This window comes from Apostichopus japonicus, chromosome 16 (genome assembly GCF_037975245.1).
Source record: "Apostichopus japonicus isolate 1M-3 chromosome 16, ASM3797524v1, whole genome shotgun sequence".
Lineage (NCBI taxonomy): Eukaryota > Metazoa > Echinodermata > Holothuroidea > Aspidochirotida > Stichopodidae > Apostichopus > Apostichopus japonicus.
The window spans coordinates 34,075,280-34,099,295 of record NC_092576.1 but is presented as its reverse complement, the minus strand read 5'-3'; the positions used below and the strand labels follow the sequence as shown (position 1 = coordinate 34,099,295).

The window sequence follows — 24,016 nt, the reverse complement described above, 5'->3', positions numbered from 1 at the left end:
TAATGTTCATACTTAGTGATTCATCGTATCACGTGTACATCAACTCAAGGTGAAATGTAAAGTGTAGGCTGTCAAGGATATTATAGCACCAAGAGATTGCTATCAGTGAAACCAGCTGAAACCATTCCCACCATGTCAGTGATAGGGCAGAAAATTAAAAGAAAAAAAAACCCACACATAATGGTATACCAAACCTTTTGTGGTGTATTAACAGACTCCATCTCAATTAAAAAAATACGGTTTTACAACTGACGCAATATAGTCCTGAAGTTGCAGTAAGTGGGATGTTTCGGTAGACTAATTAACAACTAGTCTTAATTATTGTCGTATTGCATGATATACCTTAGTACGTACAGTACGGTTGTTTTCATCCCTCCTCTGATCTTCATGGGTAAAAGAGGTTCGTTGTTTTGTGTCAACACTATAATGGGAACACTTTACTTGATTATGTACTGAAAAGATAACACACTCGCAGACCTTAGCTATCAATTAACATTCAGAAACAGTGTAGTGTTTGAAAGATATTGTTTCGATGTTGGATTACCAAAAAAAAAAAATATTGACAGCTTGCGTATATGGATCTGACATCACAACTGATATGTTTAGTTGTTACCAGTGTTAATCCTGTCTTATCTATTAAATACCCTGCACGTAGACGTAGGGACAAGAGTGGAGTAGGAGGGTGGGGGGGGGGGGTTAGAGTAGGGGACAATTACTCCACGTTTTTTTTTACTATTTGTTAGCAAAAGGAATGTTTGGTAATCAAAAGATAACGTTTTCATTTCGTATACTCCATTTTTACGTCTAAGTTTCGATTATGTTCTTGAAATTTTGACAAGAAAAAAAAAGACATCAAGACATGAAATAATCGCAATTTTCACAATTCTATATGTGCCATTGTAACCAAATTAACTGTCCTTTGGTGGTAGTTTCTCCGCCGATTCCTGTCCTCTTCCCAGCTCACGTTACTTTAGCCTTCTACTCCTGTACGCTGTTGGAAGGGTGGAAGCAACCTTTTACAGACTTATTACATCCATTGTCTATACTTTCTTAATGAATTTTGACAATTAGTCCATTCTATGTTAACTTTGTATGCAAAATGTCAATCCTAAAAACAAATGCATAGCCCAGAAAAGTACGGTTATAATTATTCTTTTTTTTAAATGTTTTTGATAAGCATCTGTCTTCGAATTCCGGGAATCACCCCTGAAATCAGACCATATTTATTTAGTATTATATTTTTTTAAGTATTATTTTCAACCGCAGTGTCACATGACATGCAATTTGCATGTTAATGATATCGATTATAGCTTATGCATAATATGAGTGGTATATATTTGCCAAACAATATAATTTTAGTGGGTTTTAATGAATCTTTGGTTAACAAAGTTCACGGTATCATTCTTTGTTAGCAAACCTGTCAGTACGCCGACGCAGCTTTACACAGACATGTGATACTAGGCGTTGAATTGATTGGCCAATCTAATTAGATTGGAGAAATGTAAATGATAGTTGAATACGTCAATTGGCGTATCTTGGTATCTGTTCTTTTCTTAGATCAAGAGAAGCGTCATTTCGATTGGCAAGTTTTCAGCTAAAAACAATACGCATTTGTAGACTTAAAGATAATGTGAAAATGTTTAGCAATAAAAAATAATAATAAAAATAATATTAATAAATACAAAAAAAAAAAACATACTGCAAGTTACCTTAGGTTAAGCCTGGTGTTTAAGTGAGACAACGAACAAATGAAGGAGTCTGTATCTGTATTGTTGTGGTCATATCCGAACTTATTTTTAATTTATATAGAGGGAATATGTAAATTAGACTGAATATAAATGCATAATGAGGTATATAATGATGGTATTATCGAATCGCGTTGTTTACATGCACAGTATATGGAGGTAAATTGTAAACGCCACCCATAATACTAAGTAGCTTGTTAATACTACTTTATTAAACGGTATGAGGCGTGATTTGGTCGTTTAATATCGACAGATTATGATAATTATGGAGGCTTCATGGTGTTCTGTATTTGTAGAGCGATTTGAGATAATTGTGCAATGTAATATAGCTGCTGGTAATATATACCCAAGTACAGTTTGCCCATTGGTATTTTCATATAATTTGTTTGCATTGTGTACGCAATTACTTGATCTGGTAAATATTTGAAACCTATATGAGTTTTCGAGGGATAATTTTTTATAGTGAATGGAATTAATATGTTCATTCTTCCCAAATTAGAATGATCTTGGTGTAAAACAATGTCGGGATTTGCGCAATTATGGTATTACGTACGTCGGTATACTTTGTTAAAACAAAAGAAAGAAAATAAAAACACAACACTGTACCGATATTGTACAAAATGCCTCAAACTGTCATGTTAGTATATAAATTATAAATGTTTAGTTGAGCAGTAGCCTAAATAACAAAGGAACTTTATCCGAATCAATTACTTAGACTAACGTTTTCAATCTATAATAAATGTAGGCCTATCAATTGAGTTTGTATAAATACTGGTGGAAAATAAAACGATATTTTTTATTAGATGTTTTCCGAACATCACGTTAATGTTTAATCTGATTTATTGTTTGCGATACTATGACGAGAGATAAAATGGTATCTATCTTTTTATTATTATCAAACCAAAGATAAAGAATGTATGAAAATAAAGATAAACTCTTGTAATGTTGTGTATGTTTGGATTTATCAAAGTTCGAGAGATGTGTTGATTGATTGGTAGGTATGGTTAATTACTTCCCAGTCAAAGCTCTAAGGCAGTAGATATATTTACATACATTCTCAACTGAAAGATATTATCAAGGTGGTGTCTTCCTCTTCCTCATGCGACCAAAGGAGTAAACAGATCTAAAATGGTGTTAAGCCCTTGGGGAGGAAATATAATAACTCTTTTACTACATTGGACGCCGGGCAAACACTATTCCTTACCAGGACCAGTGTTTGTTACAATACTCTAACGTCTTTGAAGGGCAAAATGTCCCAATAGCTTCGCGAAAGGAGAGGCTTATTAATATCTAATCTACCCAAGAGTCCCGTGTCTTGGTTTTATACAACTGCTGTGTAAAGTAAACCTTTGATTTCTGCTTAGTTTATACTTGTCAAAATAAAATAAAACTGTTAGCAAACTGCTTATCCACTATAGAGAGCCTGTGTAATAGAATATGTAAAAGTAAGTTGGCCTGACGTTTTGATCCTAGCAGGATCTTCTTCAGAGGCTAAATGACAAGTGACAGTAACAGAAGGGACAAACACACGCACAGAATACAGACAGGTTAATGAGCATGGTGAACACAAAGAGATAGTTTATACTTGTGTCTGATCCGTCACATTGTTAACATGTATGTGACCAAGCTGAAATTTCCACTTTATTAAATATATTTTATTTTTATTTCTGTTCTAGCCAAGAGAGTATCTGTGATCTTTACCAGGAACTACATAAATCTGATGCGCCGCATCTTTTGAATCAGTACGAAAAGGTCATCTTTGAGGTCATCAAAGACATCAAGCAACAACAGGCAGAGGTACACAGGCTGGAAAAGTCACTGAAGAGGTAAATGCCTACCATTTTTAATATACATACTAGATAATAGCCTGCAACAATTGAGGCAACGACTTTTGTTCTAGCCTTACTTACTTTAGTCTTCTCATGAGAACGTCACCGAAATATTTATGTAAGGCCTTTTTCCTTGTATTTTTATAAATCAGAATAATCTAAATTGAGCTATTAACGATTAGAAACATACTAGAAACCCTTGCATACCAAACAACATCCCCGAAATTTTAAGATACATAAGTTTGTATTGTAGGAAAATAAGTCAGTTCAGTTCAGTAATATTGGATAATATTGAGTATGTATTGAATATTTATAATCCTTTTGTTTTTTGTCACATTAGTAGCCAATCAGTTCTCAACATTATTTCTCTCCATTTTGAATCAGGACAAGTGAATCCCACTCTTCTCATCTGAATCAACTTGAATCGGAGGCAGAGGCGCAGGCTGCGAAAATAGAAGCCAGAATACGACTTCAGGTAACAAAACAAGAAATCAAAGATAGCTTCTATATGTAAAGTTAACGACCGCCCTCACTTATTAGGTCAGATTTTCTGCACTTTTGGAATAAAGGTTATTTCATATTGTTTCGGCTTCAACGAAATTCTTTCTAAAATCTTGATTTGAATAATGACTGCATATAAATGGAGATTTCCTTTACGAGACATAGCGTGGTATTGCACTATTCATGAGACAATCTCATTACTCATACACATGTGGATCGTTAATGAGGACTGTTGTTGGACTTTGCCGGACAGCGATGTCATTGCTAAGTTTCTGTACATTAAAGAGACACGTCGATATTCAGTTAATGACCACCCACACACTACACGCTGTGAGTTATTGCTATTAACATAGTCTGTTCACTTTAAATACTAGTAAGTTTATAACGATACTCATGTGAAAGTAATGAGTTTTAGAATAATTTAATAAATCACTTGACATCGCTGATAAACACTTGAACTGAAGGGGGAAATAATTACATTAATTTGACCTTAACAATATAGTAAAGGTAACATTGCCAAGTATACCATTCCGTTGATGGTCTTGTTATCATCAGTACCTCAAATCAAGACAAAAGGGAAAGTCGTTAAAGCGCAAAATATCCACACTAACTAAGAATAAAGCAGTGTCCGTATAGTCATATTACTGAATGTGGAGAGTGACAGCCTAATTAAAAGCCGCAGTATATTGCACCATTGTAATGGTGTTTTTTAAAATGTTGATGTATATTTTTTACTATTTTGTTATGATGTGCGAGATTGCAAAACGCGGGTTTAATACTATGGAAATCTGATGGAGCAAGCGCGATGACAGGGGTCTTGATTATAAGTACTATACAATATAAATGATGAGACGTAAACACTTTTAAAGGCTGAGGAATACCTGTGTAAATATTTATGTAAGTATATATATATATATATATATATATATATATATATATATATTATATATATATATATATCTATATATTTATATATATATTTATATACACAAACACACACACATATATATATATATATATATATATATATATATATATATATATATATATATATATATATATATATATATATATATATATATATATATATATATATAGGCACACAACTGACAACCACATTACTAAAGATTCGATCTGCCATTCTATAAAAGTGTTGAACACTTATATATATGATCCTTTAAAGTCCATTTTAAATCATATCAATATAGTCAATGTTGACATTAAACTCTCGAGTATATTAGCCATGATTCAATATTCAGTCGATAAGTGAGACAAGTGAGTGAGTCAAACACAGTTGAGTAAATGTCAGACATCCTGTTCTAGACTATACTAAGGGTCGTATTGATTATTCGTGTCAAAGATAGAAGAAGGATTTTGAAGGCTAATACTTTGACTTTGTTATTGTACTATAAACGCGAGATTTGTGAGGTATAATTGCTGTTTGGCTCGACTCCCACATTGTCGTTACCAACATCAAGTCAACAACAGTTGTATACTGGGGTATACGAGACCTTGAAAAAAACAAAATAATATTATTTATAATAATAATAGTACTCAGTCGTTATTTTTATGACGCTCACGCGACCACAAATGTGGGAGAAGCCCGCGAGGGCTTAAGGATTTCAACGTACACGTCGGGTGGCTTCCAATTCAACATTTTAACTCAAATTTGGAATCTGTTCAATTTAGAAAGTCATTTCAGATGTGAACACCGTAGATTGCTCTTGGATGAAACACCCAACTTACTATTAGCCGACCGGGTACCGAACCCGAAACCTCCCGATTGCTAAGCCTCATTGCTTCTAATGCCACCGCCTTTATTCACCTGGTCACAGCACCGATGTTGTGGTGCTGTGCTCCGGTGTTGTGCTGTGCCCGGCCACAGCACCGGCACAGCACTTCTTTTGGAGCTTAATGGCAGAACACAACTTTCTCTAATTTATGCGTCAATGTTTAACTCGCATAAATATCAACGAGCTGTGTGACTAGTGTTAAGATACAGATTTAACTTTGCAGGTGGCATGTTATATTCATCCCTATAAAGGTTTGCATTTCTCCACGAAGACTGTTTAATAGTTGGCTATATGCTAAAAAATCATCTTCAAAGTTCAATAGCTGAGATTCACAGCCTCATTTGATCAAATACTTCTTTGAGCTTTATTGTGTGTCTAAAAAATAACTTACTGGTAATACAAATACAATGGTAAACAACTTGACCTTACTACCCAATACTAATGATTGTCATTTACTGAAGATAAAATGAACTATGATATTTACCCTTACCTTCATTGTCTAGGACTCTTTTGGTCTGTTTATATTCCACAAGGGAATGTTTTCATTACAAATGTCAATATCCTCCCATAGATTGGATCAGATATGATGTTATATATAGGTAATGAGCTCTGAGCTTGATATGGCGTTATTACGCAGACGATACGGTAAATTTACAGTTTACTTCAACTTTCATAGCATGATATTGGAACGTCAATAGCGCTGGACTAAATGGTAAACTGATCGTTATCGGTTTTTTTTATATTCTCAAGGCAACGTAATGGTTGATAATGAGTTGTAATGCATAGAACACTGCACTATTGTTAGTCGATACACGTCGTGGGTGATTGTGATCTAGGCATTGATCGAATTGATACTGTGCAGTATTTCGTGTGAACTTGATATTTGAAAAGGTTAAAGGTAACAGTTGAGATGTAATCACGTAGGGTTTTATTTTAATTTGTTTTTGTTTAACTAAATGTTCATCTGTGCTACAAGGGGGACGGGAATATATGCTATAGAGTATGTGACTACACAGTAATCATATACTGTAGAATTCATAAGCTTTGGTATGAAGCTTATTTCCATTTTATATTTTGTTTTACATTTTTCCATTAGGAGAGATTAGGTGTGCTGAGTCCATGGTAAAATTGCCCCGTTTTCTAACTCAACTTTTTAAGTTTGCGCATGCGCACATTGAATTAGTATCAGTGAAACTGAAGAGAATGGACACGAATTTAAGTCAGTTTTGATAAGTTATAAATTTCCAACAGCCATTCTTTAAGAAATCTAGTTTGATTTCTATACAACGCTTAATTAATTTGCAAATTTCAATATGAAGGCTCTTTAAGCTGATATAAATGATGAATTCCATTAATGAATTCATGGAATTCATTAATTAACTTAGTTCTCATACAGTTCAGTTAATCACATAAACATCAAACTCCTCATAATTCCTTTGAAGTTTTATCGACACAAGCAACATATTTACAATGCAATATAAATATTTATCGCGTGTAATATCGTAAATGTCATACCAGGGTGTTCTGCGTTACAAGATACATTTCCTGTCGGTTTCATAGAGTTGATGAAACAATCAATTTTAATTTAGGCCCGAGGAATCTATACTATAATCGGTTTTGCTTTAAATGATCATTTCCATACATTTAACATGTTCGAATATAATTAACACTACTTGGAACAATGTTAACTGTTACATTTCTATACGTGGGTTCTCCCCGGTCTGTTACTGTAAACACAACGTAAATGTATTTGTACTGAAAATACGTGACCGGAATATCGGCTAGTTGTTGAAACTTGAAACTATATTCCTTCGGAGTGCGAACATGTCAGTATGAACAATTTACCTAATGTCGACCTGTCGAAACTGGTCATATTTGAGCATGCGTAGAAGGGATAATGGGTGGTTTGCATTAAATAATGAAATGTATTAGATAATACTGAAGGTGATACTTTGAACTAAAAAAAATCTACACATCCTGGAAAAGTCGTCAGGAGATAAACGTAGTTGACTCATGAACGGTAGGTTTAGAATGAGTAGTAGGAAGCCGGTGGCACGGGAAGGAGAAAATAGGTGGCGCACTGTTAGAAACATTTCCAGTCATGCAGCTTGAGGGAAGAAAAGAAATTGCAATATGTATTAGACTGGTAATAGTAAAAAGTATCTTCGCTCGTATCTCCCAAACTAGTAAGTATCGGGTATAACACAATTACCATGGTTGTCCTTTGCTAGTTATTATTTAGTAACCTTTCAGATTTGCCAATACACAAGTTGATTATTTATTTACATTCAGAACTAATCATACAAGGCTGCTAGTTACATAATACATAATTACATAATAAGATTACACATTATTTCCAAACTTTCAAACGTCTACCATTATTACCCTGTCTCTGCGCATTCCTTCAGAGTTCTAGCAATTCTAACATTTATAACAAGTTTACGAATCATTCACCAATTTTTTTAAACATTTACGATGATTGCTGCCCATGATATTTTTAGTAAATATTCCGATTTGCCAATACACAATTTGATTATCTGTATCCAGACCGCCTTTACTTCCTTCACAAGAATCTGACACACATTATCAATGTCATTTAGTTAGTCTTTAACACTGGAAGCCTTTATCATCCTGTTTCCTCGTTTACATTACAGAAATTACAATCCGTCTGGGAATGTATCCTCGTGTCCCCCATGAAACCTTAATTGATTCACAGATTACATCTTGTCATTACAAGGTTACCATAGAAACTAACGTTTGTTTTCGTCTTACTCTGAACGTACACTTAGGGTTTCTGCATTCCTCTTCTGTAAATGTCAAGTACTGTGCAACTGAAATTGAGAGACTTTTTCTTCTTTGCAAAGTGTCGCTGTTATTACAGTAACCATTCGAAATTGGGGGAACCAAGTATGTATACACTGCTAAATTGGTATTTACTGACTGTTTAATGCAAGGTCGGCATCATTTGCATGTTGAATTTGTCTGAGAAAAATAACACTTATGAAAGAAAGCGGATGAGAATATTGACGTGATCAAATAGTATGGAAATAAATTGTAACTATTTAGTGTAAAACGTAAACTACTTGTTACTAATAATTTTTATGTGGATGATTTGTACATCCCACGTTGGAGCACTTTCACCCACCGAAATAAGTTTGTTTACTATTAATTCTTCATAATGACTGGGAAACACTTTGTAGGGTTTCCGGGAGGGGGAAGGGGGGAGGAGCGGGAGGGGAGGTGGAGAGGGATATTAACCTCCATATACTCAATGTCTTTTTGACCGATATTTAGGACTTCTCAGTTTAATGTTACAGCAACACTAGCGAGTTTTACTACCCTCACAGCAACAGTCTTTGATATAAAAATGCAATATATGATATTAGCGTTACTAACTGTGACCATTAATTTCTCCCATAACATCAACCACGACTATTTTGGTATATTGATAACAAACGATAACAGTCCATGGTCTCTAGATACAGACCTATCATCACACAATCCGTTTCAGAATGTATAAAAAAAGAAAAGCCTTTTTTATCATCCCAAAGGTAATCGTATTGATATTGAACAGCAGATGGTAAGGCAAACAAATAGTACCGGTTGACTGAATGCAATAATTATCCTCATAAATAACGAATGATATGACTTTGGTCTACTTTGCTGCATCATCACTGCGGCCGTCATCATAGCAGTCTAAAACAGTTAGGGCAATTATTTTACCAACACAGGGGACGTATTTATCCAATCAACTTTGGGTAACGTTTTCCCTTATATATACATTTAGTTTACCTAGGGTAGCGTAAAATCTTTGCCAACCTTTTGTTTTAAGAGTGAGGGTCATTGTTTATCATCACTTTAAAATATCGATTACTATGTATGAAATATTCAGAAAGAAAGCACAATACTTTACGTTCTGATCAGCAGTCTTAGGCCAAGTAATATTATAGGGTAGGCATCCCCCACCTCCCCCCCACCCGCCCCCTAAAAACAATGAAAACGTCAAATTTCATAAATGTTCTCGGTCCAATTCGTCGCCTTTACATACGGTCGTCACTAAGCTAAATGGAATATCCGGCAGATATAACAATGTGACTGTAGACTAACGCACATGTTTATTCTGTAATATGTCTATAGACTAAGCTAGGCAATCTTTAGTCAGTGAGGCATCAAAAAAACCATGTATTTTACTAATAAAACAAAGAAACCTATCAGGAAAATCCCCTGTGGAGCAACAAGTAACTAATTTACAAGTTAATTAACTCATTGTCAACGCGCAATAGTATCAAGCGTACGTTCTAAGAAGTACGTACAAAAATTAGTAAAAACAATTCTTTACGCACGAAGCGTGGTTAATTTGTTAATAATTACAGTAAGCGTGTGGTATATAGTCGGAGTTGCCGTTCACATCCAATGTCTTAAGTGCTTTGGTGTGCATTCAGTCATGTGCAACCACACGCCTCGCTTTGGGTTCAAAACGAATGAAGCGTTCGAATATAATATTAGCTTATTGGTTCGATTAAAGCAGTAGTTTGCATTAGAATGGTTCTTCGGAAGCTTTGCATTACTATCATCTTATCGAGAATTGGTCGATTTATTAATATGATAATATAAATACAATGATAAAATGTTACAAACACTTCATCCAGATTCCCGCTTAAAGTATTTTTTTTTCTGTTTTAATATTTCAATATATATATATTTTTTTTATATTTCAACACATTTGATATCTAGAGACTTTCATTGCTAAATAAGTGTTGTATTGGAATCGCAATGGCAAAGTGATTAATGCAGAATCTGTTTTATTAGTCTGTTATAGTTTTTGATCTCACCCTCATGTGACCTTGCTTTGAAATTATAGCTAGTTGCTATGGTAACACAAGACTTTTTCCATTACCATAGGAAGGTTTTGAATCAATTTGTGACCGACTTACTGGGATGTTTGTTACAACAAAATCCCATTACGATGCCGATCATATGCATCTTAAGTTAATATTGAAGTTAATAAGATATAAATTGTTTCATTTTTACGTTCTATATAATTAATAGCGATTTTAAAACAATAAAATATATTTCAGAAAAAACAAATATTGATTATTTCATCAAATGTATTAATCACTCACACACTACTTTTCACCTCGCCGATATATCTAGGAGGCAGTCTTAGCTATAGAGCAGTAATAAATTTGCTTATAAAAAAAGGATAAAACAATTTAAAAAAAACATGTAAATCATTCAATAAAAATATCAAATGTTAGTTTTAAAGACTTATGTCTAACACATTCATAGCCAGGATCAGATATAATCTATGCCTTGAAGTTCATTTCTGTTATTTATATACGGGTGTACTCAGACCCGTAAGCGCGACGTATGGGTTGGGTTGGGGGGGGGGGGCATACGCTATTCCAAATTTTCAATTGTCTTTATCTTTCTGTGTATACAGAACATTCTTCCAGGCTGCCCCGGGAGAGTAAACTCTAAATGTGTCAAATGCCACACCACCAATCGATCGGGTTGTACTTAGCATTCTTAATTATTCCAAAAAATATTTCCCCCATAGATGCGTGCTGCTTTAAGCTGAAACTAGAAAAACAAATAGTACTACATTTTCACAATCGATAGTAATTTCATTTGGTAGATTTGACGCAGCTTAACGTAACAGTCGCCCCGCAGCAATCTCTACCAAGGATAATTGCGGACCGTTTAAAATAAGGATGGGCTTAAGGCCCGGCTACCCCAGCCCCAATCCCCACCCCATTCCCCAATCCTCCGCCTTGCGTGCGTGATATCTATCTGCATTGTGTAAAAAAAATTGAAAACCAAAACAGTAGAATGCTTTAAACTGAATCTGGCAGAAATAAATGAAGAATGCCGTAGACGTTTACATCACGTAAGTAGTTACCTCGTCGCCAATAATTATTGACAGCCTGGGCGTTCAAGTGAAAAATGATGTAGCGAAAAACAAATACTCGATGGAATTGTCTTTTGATTGGATGGCTTTGCCAATAGACTTCTAACTAACACTCTTATTGATATCATGTAGCGATTCCCCACCAACATTCGGTGGACATTTCTTTTTAGAATCAAGGTTTTTGAATTTCAGGCTTGTCAGATATTTGAGAACACTCCTTCTCTTTTTGAGGAGACCGAGAGGACAGCGTGTATTGAATTTTGAAAACGGTAATATTTTCTCGCATATATTACATATATTCTGTATTTTCTCGTCTGCAAATTTGAGAGGATTTCTATCTCTGTGTTAAGTTATATTTAGCCAGCGTTAATAAGGTCTGCCTGCATCTTGTCGTAATCTAGTTGCCATGCTTGTCATGTTCGTCTTATTGCGGAAAGGGAATTTTTTAAATGTCAACTCGTAAGGACTGGAATTTAAATGTCTGTCGAGATGTATTTTTTGCCTTCTGATGACGTCAGAATGACGTACGTGAAATAGAAACTGTTTGCTGTTGGAGATAATTATCAATTGCTCTTGTCAGATAGCGTTATGGCGCGATCACCGAGTCAGTCCTGGAGAGAAAGGTGTTAGTAAATATTTAGACTATTAAAAATCATCCATTTTGGCATTATTTTGCCCGAAAAAGAATCTCAAATATGCTTAGTGTGAATATTTTTACTTTTCCGTCTTCGACAATTGAAAAGTGATAGAGATATTATATATCAGTGGATTTAATGTTGCGAAAACAATTTTCAGTCAAATTGTTTGCTGCTTGACTGGAATTGTAATGACCGATCGATACCCGTTGGGGGAAAACGAGTTAAACCTTGAAGCTTGTGGGATGTTTGTCACGATCAACACGTATAAGTTTGATAATAGATCACCAGACCGTGAAAACAAAGTGTTGTAACATGAATAACTTGTATCATTTGGAATGGAAAAGAGGAAAGCATGAATCGTCACATAAAAGCAACACATGCTGTTAATAGCGACAATGTGTACTTTGTTCGCGCGATAGCGAACGACAGTTTCACTTAATGCAATAATTTCACGCTTTATGGAAGAATTGTAAGCCTTAAAATATTGACAGTAGGAGACGATAGTTTCAACAACTTACCGTTAGAGAAGCGTGTCGTTGATACTATTTTGGTATGGTACTTTTATATCATGGATTTACTGTATATGCCGCTGTCTAGACATGTACAAACTGTACCAAAAGCAACTGTACTAAACAACTTTGTAGCAATCGGCGACTGCGGTATGTGAAGTAAGGGATTAATAATTCCAATGCAAGTAAGCCGGAGGCAAGTCAACGTTGTACCGGATATTGGGCTAAGTGATTTCTACAATTGACGAAATCATGGAGGTACGTATGACGTGATTACTAAATATTGAGAGTCGAGAAGCTGTGTTGGCAGGTTAGAGAAATATTGAAACCTAAATACAGGTTATATTTTTATATGTTTATCGTAGACTTATCGTAGCTTACTCTCATAATTGTAGGATACGTAGAGAATTATACAACGGTTTCGTGACATTTTGTTAATTAACTTGTTTGTAATAACAACGGTGGATTGATTTCTCAATTACAATTCCATGTTCACTCACAATGTCAGATTGGATCTCTCCCGTGATAATGTCGATGATAATGAGCGTTGGTTACACAACAAGGAATTATATCACGTGGTAATATAATTGTATATTGCTTCCATGTATTTGACTTTGGTTTCGTAAGTGGGCGGTGAGTTAATCTGACATACGCACCAGCCTGTATTTTAAGTGCTTTTTGGTAGATTTATTTGGATAGTGTAGTACATGATGCAATATTTTAAATGACTGTATGGCAATATTACCATATGTGTTATGTGAATGTGTATGGCATGCGACAGTAGGACAGTGAGCTAACATTTCCTTTCACGCTGTATGTATTCGTAATTAACGAACGCTTGTGTAATAAAGCTGTTATATGATCATTGTGCACGATGTAGGTATCGTGGTCTTACGTTTGGTTAATTAAGTGATTAAATAGTAGTATCGTTATTATATGATGGGTTTGACGTCGTACAGATACAGTGTACGTTGATCGCTATATGATATCACATGTCGCTTCCTATTTTTGTTGGTTTTGTCTCGCCGCTGCGGTACGATAACATACAAAAAAATCAGCCTTCAAATGTGACATTGCATTTGACATTAAGTACTGTGTATTAAGCTTGATATGTGGTGTAAGTGTGGTTGTATCGTGCAGTTTCGGTGAACTGATATTTTATCACGTGTGCAGGTGAACAGTGATACTCAAAGAAGTAAATATGTGTTGTTCTTTGTATGTAATGTTTATTAGGAGTGAACTTATGCATGCGGCTTTGGGAAATGATACACCATTAAACACAGTGGGGAAAATAGCAGTAGACTAATATATGCTTTAGTCAAAGCTATTACACCGAACCACTAAACTAATTCCGCAACATCGATCAGGCAATATCTCATAGGTCAACAGGGTTGACCAAATGTCGGTTGGGATTATTCGAAGAATGTTCATTCATACTGCACCATAATTTGAAGTGATCTCCCTGTTCAAAACCTCACCTTACCGTTATAATGTTGTATAGTTGTTTACTAGTTATTACTCTCATCGCAAGTAATGACAGTTCTGGTCACTTTCGACAACTATTACACTCAAAGTAACCCAACGGTTCACTACGTACCATTTGGAGATAACTATAGAAATGCCCGGGGATGTAAACCTATTTATACTTATAACTATACACTAGAGTTACTAAGTGGTCTATAATAGTTATGCTTACCTCGAATTTTGTTTAAAAGAGAAAGGTTATTGAGGTCAATAAAAGATTGGGACTATAACCTTTTATATAACTACAGGGCAAATATCAGTGTCTGTAACAAACACGTAATACATGAATTCCTATAGCAGACCGAACAACAACAAAAAACCCAACAAAGCGGTAATGTGGTATACCGCCTCAAGGTGTAAATACTGCTTACATTGTAAACTATTCAATACAATTCAATTCAATACAATTCAATTCAATACATTATAATACAAATATTCAATACAATTTGTAGTAGTAGTACTTTTTTTCTTCCTTGAAGGTATTCCATTCAGAATTTTCAATGGTATTTAAAATATATTGAAAATGGGGGGGGGGGGCACCCTCCGAGCATATATCACAATACACACAGAAAGGAAGAAACACGAAAGTGCACAATGGAACTTTCGACATGAAGTTAACAATGCTTGAACTGAAATCTTCAAACGCGGCCTTTTGGAACTGTATCCTAGTATAGATGTGTTTTATATTAACAATACTAAATTTATACAACAAGTTCATTCACGCTATCCTCAGGAGGTCAACGACTGTCTTTTTGGAATGTCTGAGGATGTTGATTCTAGATCGAGTGCTTATCAACTTTAGTATTTGCTTTCAAAGTCCATTAGTAATTGAAGGGCGATTTGGTTTGATTATGTTGAAGTATTGCTTTGACTAACACTCGCCAGGGTTGAAAACAAAAACGTTCCAGGTTGGCGAGGGTTTTCCGTTTAACTTATTGAAGAAAATATTGACCTACCCATGCAACTTGACTTGAGTATTAGATTCACAGTGTATGTGCTTTGTTCGAAAAGAGCGCAATCACACTCACACACGCACATAAAAAACCGGTTGAAATTATTCATGAGCATGGCCATGACGTCATGCATATTCTTGCAACCTGATGTAACTATCTCAATGTACCGGTAATGCGCAAGGTTTTTTTTGTAATCACACTTACATGGGGTTTCTTATGACCAGTCTAAGACTTTCTTGGGGAAGGGTGGAGGGGTACCGGGTTCATGTTTCATATCAGACTAAAGAATGAACAATTGGAATGCAGTGGTTTCTCTACGTTGCGGTGTCTGATTCAACAGTGCCAGACTGCTTTATTACAGTAGATGATCGTTACTGACGTTTATGAGTAGGAGATGAATGTTGGTCTGAGTCGTTTAATTTATTTGATATTATTACCAGAATAAGGGAGTAACAACACTGTACAAGCCCTTTCTATTAGGAGAATTGGATTAAAGGGACAGGAAGTCTATTAAAATGACATCACTGCATTGGTTGTAGGTTTGTTAAGATTTTTAAGAATGATCTTATCAACTGTCGACAGTCTTAGCAGCTTGAAGATTAACGCGAGTCTGATTTAGACACATTCGTGATTGGTTTTGTTTTAACTTCGCGTTTTTTTACCATTTCTCTATTTATAATATTTACTTTTAACGGTTTCCGATAACTTAGATTCAATATCGACCGACACCGTTAGTTCAGAAAAAAATCGGATGGACACATTGTAAATATGAAGTTAGGCCGTAAAGAAATATCGATTTCTTGTAAAACAATGATTTAGCCGGCAGATAGCTGAAGTTGATTTACATATTAGCGATACCAATGTAAGGTCGATATTGCCAATATCGGCTGGTACCGATATTGTATAGAGATAACGGGTGCCACAAAAGTATTTCGAGAGGGGTTTTGGAAACTAACATATCGAAAGAAAGGCAAATATCTAAGTTGATATCAATTTTACCGATATCGATATTAGACCGATATTGGCAATATCAGCTGGTGCCGATATTGCAAACAGATAAATGTAGTACGTCAAGGGGGTTATTGGACTTTTAGCTTTCTGTGAATTGCAAATGATCGTTAATCTTCAAAGTCTTCAAAGAATATCTGTACTTTTGATTCACGCATTTCTGAATATCCTACGATAGACTATCTCTCTTGTTTTTTTTTTGAAAATAATTATGTGATATAAATTTCTCAGATGATATCATATCATATTTCACTGTACAAAAGATGATTCTTAAACTGTAATATTTAACACAAGGACAGTAACACGGCATACACACATACAGTTGTAAAAATACGTTACTGTTTACTTCAGCGGTGGGAACTGACTTAATCAACAGTAATATGACATGCCTACACATGTGGACGTATTTTTACTTTAAAAGTTAGACTTATCATTTAGGTTATTTGTGTGAGATTTCAACGATGTTTATATTGCTTTAATCGTCAACAACCATACACGAAATGCAGATCCTGTGTTTTTCTGTGCAGTAACTAAGGAAAAATGTAGTGAAATAAAAACGACTATTTTCTTCTATACAATACGGTTACTATTTTGTGACAGCTTGGTTAAAAATATAGCCTATAACGCTACGTTGAAAAACAGCCATGCATACAACATCATGTCAGGTAATCAAATTCAACATTAATAACGCAATTTGCGTTCAACAAAACTCGTAAAAGAACATAATATTATCCTATTTGCAGCTTTTCGAGTGGTATATGTTACGTCTATGTTCTATCAGGAAGAAACCAACGTGCTAAAAGCAATGTAATAAAAGAATTGGATGATCCAATCATTTATGCGTGATAGCATTTGAAAGTGCATTGATGCAGAACATATTGTTAAGTTAACCGTTGGGAATTTCCCATTTCCTCTTTCTCTCAATAGTTATTTTAATACTGTATCCAAAGACGCAGTTTTTTTTTAAAGAAACCACTTACTTTTGAATGATGTTTTCATAACCAGCAAAAGTTATTAAAACCCACGCATGCATTTCCCATGGAACAGTATGTATTTGATAGGAAACTGTCTTGTCAGTTTAGTACAGTGGCTTGTTGAAGTGCCTTATACGTATTGGACGATTCTCTAAGTTTAACATCGTTTTTTATTTAAATTTTAAGAAACGTCTCCATACTTGATGATGCAGCACTTTTAGGGATAATGTAGTTCTTTAGCGTGACTGTCATATTTGCGTGTAATCGATATCCTATGGTGTAATATTTTCAATATTAATATTGCATTTTGTTATATCGATATGATGTATCGTATATGTGCTACAAGATTGAGAATCCAATCAATTTCAATAATCGCTTGTCCGTCATAAGTTCATTCACATTGGTGGAAAAATGTAGGACGATGTGTTTGGCAGATGAAATTATGCATCCGTATATTTTAGCAGCACTGGGTAGGAAGTAGTAACTTGTTGGTAAATCCAAGAAGCTATTTCAAGTGTTATTCAAAGATGATCTAAAAGATATAGTCCTATTTAGCTCTGTTCCAAGCACAACTGTTAGGAATTCACTGAGATTTTCAATTCACACACCCGATACACATAGAGAACAAATTTACTACTGTAAATCTTACAGTTTTGTACCACAGTATAAACTGGATCGTGCTATAATTCGGTAGCATGTGCTATTAGGATTACAGTAAGAACTGAGGATATGTGTAATTCCAACAAATCCAGTCGTTTGGGATTTGTTGGAATTACAAATATCCTCAGTTCTTACTGTAGACTTAGTAGCACATGCTACCGATTTATCAGATTTGTCAGCACGATCCAGTATTTACTGTGGTACAGAACTTTAGATTTACAGTTGTTACTGTAATATCTGTGTGAATCGGCTGATTCACATGATCATACGTCATTCAAGTGGATCTTTTGTTTTACATTTTTTATATCTTACTGAACTATCATACCAATAGAATGAACAAAACATTACCGGTTTCTTTAGACTTAGATTGGTAATGATATACTGTATAAACCTAACTGGTTGCCGTGCAATTCTTTTTCTTGAATGACACCAATTTTATCATTTTTCCTATAACAAATGCACTCTATTTTGTTGAAACAATGCGATCGAAGTCTTATTTGCTCATTCGAAATAAACCTGAAGTAGCAGTGTGCTATTGATATTATTGAACAGTAAGATATTGTTATTTATTGTCTTTTCAGGAGCGTGAACGACGAGAACAAGAGACAGCGGAGATCAAAAGGCAGCTAAACAATGAAATTCACGAGTTAGAAAATAACCTCAAAAAATACCAAACGGTACGTAATAGTTACATCTGGGCGGAATTGGGTCATTGCACGTAGGGGGTGGGGTGAAATGGGGGGGGGGGTAACCATGCAGTTTTACAGGCTATGTATAGATCGGAGTAGGTATGCACATTGGAGACAGGAAAGTGCCCGTACATAACAACCGTTTTCAGTTATCAAAGAATGTCCGCATGTATGACAACATCGCCAGACCAGCTGAAAATATTGTTTATATTCCTCTTTGCGGACATTAAAACATCACTGACTCAACTACGGATCAATATTCTTGACAAACTGATATATAACATCACAAAGGTAAACTAACAAACGCTATGAGTTTGAACAAATCGATTCAATCGAAATTGTGTAAAATTCAGTGTCTTACGAATAAGAAAAACAAAAACTAGAGCGAGGTTACTGAAAGTTACGAAATGAGATAGATGACGACGATGCTGAAAAATGTAACATTTAATTTCGTCTTTTAATTTCTCGCATTCAAATTCTAGGTTGAAGCTCGTCTCCAGACGAGAGATAAACCACGCGATGACTTAATGCAGACTCTAAGAAAGGAGGTCGATGAGCTACGGCAGGAGAACAGACAGTTAAAGAGTGCTTATACGGAACTCCAAACTAGTCTGGCCTTAGCCAAAAGTGAGAATTTAGAACTGAAATCTGAATATGATGATCAGATGGGCTTCATCACGAGCAACAGAGATACGCTGCAGGAATATATTCAGGAGCACGAAAACCTGACGAGACAACTTGAAATGTTGCAGTAAGTAACAACATGCCGACTAGTCAGAATCTTATTGACGGCTGCAAAAGATTATTAAAATGTCATAGGAAGATGGCAAGAATAAAGCACTAAGTAATTCCATCGACATATTAACCTTTGCCATTTTCTGTAGTCCTCTCCTGTGTAATGTGTGTGAAGTAGTTGGGACATGTAATGTCGTCAGCCTTTTTTCATTTGTCTTGGGTATGTTTTAAATACCATAGATTAACCTTTGTCATTTGCAGCTTTCCTCCTCTGTGCAACTTGTTTGAAGTATTTGGGACGTAAACAGTTGGGAACATAAAATTAATAATAACAAAAACATTTCTCAGAATCAGAAGAAAAGGCCAGGTTCTGACTTGTTTTAAGTGCTGACAAGGTTAAATTGTATTCCCTTATCTAGTTGAAATAAATGAATATGCTCTGTGCAACTTACAATGTTGTGACCGTGCCCTATAAACCGCACATAGCTCATTCAGAGATGGTTGAATCTCCTAACTTTCTCCTTTCTCTTTCATGTAGCGAGGCGAACAAAAAGTTACAAGACACAAATGATGATTTAAGAGCTGCCCTTGAAAACTTACAGAAGGTAAGACTCTACGCTATGTTAACGCACTGTATTGATAAAACCTTGTGGGTCACCCGTATATATATATATATATATATATATATATATATATATATATATATATATACATATATATATATATATATATATACATATATATATATATATATATATATATATATATATATATATATATATATATATATATATATATATATATAAATCAAGTTTATTAGCTTTATCGCCAGCACCAGCACATGCGTGAACTAGATTGCAAAAATATTCACGCTGTATCTGTGGGAATCATATTTTCCGGTTTGGTTTGGGTAGTCACACTTGTTTGCTATTGATCAGCTTTTGATGACTTACTTTTTCACATATCATCTACAGAACACACGTGTTACTCCACATTCCAACCGTCTTGCCATGTCCAGATCCTCGTCGATGCAGAGTTACGATTCACGACAAACGGATAGGTATGTAATGACAGCAGCAGAATGATACATTGAAACCAGTACAAAAGTACGGATATTTAGGAAGACTTTTATTACCAAGCACTATAGTAACGGGCGCTAATAATTGAATTGCTTGCATTGTTTTATAATGCATCAAATGAGAAATATAGCATTTTAAGAAAATGCCGAGATTGGCAATTTTCGTTCAGATGGTGACTAACCCAGTGATGAAATAATGACAGTTAGTGTAGGATATGTTAATATCTTACCTGGTCAAATTTTTGTCGAATGATGGCAACACTTCAACACCAAAAACAAGCGCAACTGCCACAAAATATGCGTACTTCTCAGGTTTAGCGTTTATTATATAGGGAAGATTGTACTTGGCATTAGCATCACTCCTGGTAACATTCTTGCGTCTAAAAGGTCAATATCCTTCTTCTTCCGATCTACAATTCGGAAGCATTATTACGCATGCTCCTCATATGTAAGTAACGTAAATGCTCAAACATGTATATTTTTGGGGTATGTTTAACCTTGATGTTCTAAGACAGTAACCAAATCCTCGTAGGTTAGATATGGATATGAAAGTACATTGTGTCAGTGATGGAATATTGGCCTTATCGCTCGTTGACACCGTAACCACCACATATTGTGGTGTACACACGATTGTTTACATTTTGGTTCCGTTAACTAGTTGTTTATAATGCACTAAGTGATATTTCGGTGACCATAGCTTTCTGAATGCTGCACCACGTTTATAGAACCCCTCCCGGTTGAACTGATGTCTTTGGATTATCTCATTCAATTCAGGCGCTTTCTTAAAACTTTTCTATGCTCTCACCTCTAGTAGATTTTTGCACCTTCAGCACCCTGAAACGAATTGAACAACTGTTGTTGGAGTCTGCGATCATTATTCAATTTATAATGCAATTAGTGTCATAAAAAAGTCTCTCATTAATATACTTATTTGTCGACATCAAAAATAGTCTTCTGACAGAGTATAGGTTTTGTAGCAATGTGATAATCATATAGTAAAATGAGTATTTTTATCCTTTTACAGCAGTTCTTTGAGAAGAAGACAATTCTCATACCAAGCTTCGATGGACTCAAACGATATATCGGATTTACACAATCGTAACCATGGTAACTATATGATGTCACGATACAATGATGTTGATAGTATTCCTGATGACGTAGGTAAGATTTCTTTTGATGACACAATTTTTACCACAACTCAGGAATAACTCATTAGTGATCTTAATACTAAATACCATTACGTTATTATGTTATTAAAAAAATATCCCGACCTTGTCATTTACTTGACGTAATAAGCTTTACAAGGCAGCTATAAGTTTTAGGACACGAACTACGAGCGTCAGAAGTGTTAATGTGATATTTACTCAGTAATAAAAACAAATGGATAAAACGTTAGAGTTCACGACGTAGATTACCTGTTGGAATTGGTACAAACCTACCATCAATGTTCTAGTTATATTCTTTTTGGATTCATACAGTTGGTTAGAAATATCTCAGTATAACGTATTTTATTCCTTAGATTTCCCACTCGCACCTCCAGCAATAAATGATGAGTTCTTTGGTAAGAAACATGTTTGTCGTGAGAACTCGATTTTTCTAACTTCACCTAACGTCACCAAAGAATTTTCATTTGCTGCAACGCACATTGTTCGATCCAAGATCATTAATTAAAGTTTGGGCACTCATCAAATAAAAGGAGAAACAAATACAACAATAAATGAAAAATTGCAATAGCCTATTGTTTCCTCATCATCAAACTTTCTCAAGAGATCGTACTTCATTTAGGAAATATTAAACAAAGAAGTACTAGGCGAGTTTTCTAAATGACTAGAAAATGCTCGGTAAAAAGAGGAATACCGTGATACAGTATTAAAGGTGTTCTATTTGAGCTTATCCTACTTAGCATAGGGACTACCTACAGTGATAAGGTATCATCCTTAATGTGAGTGAGGTAAGCAAACATCTGAACTCAATACATTAACTAGTTCAGTGATCGTTATTTCTCACTTTAGTTATTAGCTTCCTATAAGGGAACGTGTACTAGTGGGTGGAAATGTAACAAAACAACAACAGTCTGAAAAAATGGTCGAAACTATTCTAAACAAAGATTTAAGCACATTTTATTCCTCAATCAATTAACAATATATTACCGATTATTGTTCTTTTACGTATTCCACACTTGTAGCATCGTTTGTAGAAAGAAGTTTTAAAAAGGAACTAAAGACATCAAAGTTGAATGATATGTCTAAAACAAATGTGTACAACGTTGTTCCTTATTTCTCCTTTGTACCGATAGGGTCATATTTAGCCACATGTTTGTCTTCAAAGTAAAACAAACAAATTACGCCACTGGAATGCGTATTTAAATATCCTAGTTTAATTTTGTGATGATCTATTAAGATTGATACTACTTACATTAACTTTCTACTCAAGACTATTCAAACACTTACTAATAATTGTGACTTTCTTTTAATTTCTGTATTCATAAGTCTGCTATGGTAATGTTGTTTGTTTATGTTGATTTGACTAATTCTTAATACGTTGCCGTAACCTGTCTCATGCATTGCGATTCTGATTTTGAATTTTAGATAGTATTTCACAATTTCCACATTTGAATCATTTTTGTTATAACTAATGAAATGTGCCTGCCTTCCTTATCATTTTCATGCATCTCATTATGTATGCTAATCTGTTGCAAGTGGTTATGTTGATTACGGTACTTTTACTCAGATCTATTACAAAGAGAGTGGATATGCCTCATATTATATGGCTCCCCTGGAAAATAGTGATCCTGCTTCATCGATGTTAGATTAGTGATGCTATTTCGTCCATTTTGTGACTACGTTTGACGCAAGCATTCAAAATATTTGTTGCTATCAATGCTATTTCACCAATACCATTTGAAACTGTCACGGCAATTCAATGAATGGTGTGACTACATTTGATACTATCGACTAATTCAGCAAAAATATAGTTCTACTTCAGGCCATCGACACAATCTTCATCTTCATCTAGTTGTAACATAACTTCATGTTACCGATGCTATTCCATGGATGGTATGACGTCATTGGTGCTATCGATACCATTAAATTCATTAATCTCATAAACATGCTGTCCCTTGGAGTAAAAATAAAAATGAAATGCCACACACTTTCCTTTCTAGATTTCATTCGGTTCAAAGCAATTGCAAGTGAAGATTGGGTTAAAGATTTACGACTTAAGTCGTTGAATACGTCACGCGTTAAGTTTCTCCATAATATTATGCTGAAGTTCAAATTAGTAAATATATATGCATGTTTGCATGTATTAATATTCAGTACAATCTCGTCATTTTAAAGTACTATGAAGGTATCATGCATGAAACAAACACGAATGACATTTTGTGTGATGAAAGTGATCCCAACGATATTGTAACAACTATCGATTGACCGACTCATAAATGTATCTACTGTCACCACATTAGCGAAGA

General features: G+C 34.8%; 1 protein-coding gene across 9 annotated transcripts in view; it reads left to right on the top strand.

Moving 5' to 3' along the window:
* Window positions 1-24,016, top strand: part of LOC139982856 (ras and EF-hand domain-containing protein-like) — a 45,701-nt gene that overhangs the window by 12,861 nt on the left and 8,824 nt on the right. For 5 of the 9 annotated variants that reach the window (XM_071995988.1, XM_071995987.1, XM_071995989.1 and 2 more), the window contains 8 exons: window positions 3,422-3,571; window positions 3,959-4,049; window positions 18,627-18,722; window positions 19,217-19,485; window positions 20,008-20,074; window positions 20,444-20,529; window positions 21,572-21,708; window positions 22,067-22,108. In XM_071995988.1, the coding sequence (XP_071852089.1) occupies window positions 3,422-3,571; window positions 3,959-4,049; window positions 18,627-18,722; window positions 19,217-19,485; window positions 20,008-20,074; window positions 20,444-20,529; window positions 21,572-21,708; window positions 22,067-22,108 (938 nt within the window). The remainder of the gene's footprint in view (window positions 1-3,421; window positions 3,572-3,958; window positions 4,050-18,626; window positions 18,723-19,216; window positions 19,486-20,007; window positions 20,075-20,443; window positions 20,530-21,571; window positions 21,709-22,066; window positions 22,109-24,016) is intronic. The other 4 variants (XM_071995990.1, XM_071995985.1, XM_071995991.1 and 1 more) reach the window with 2 other exon arrangements.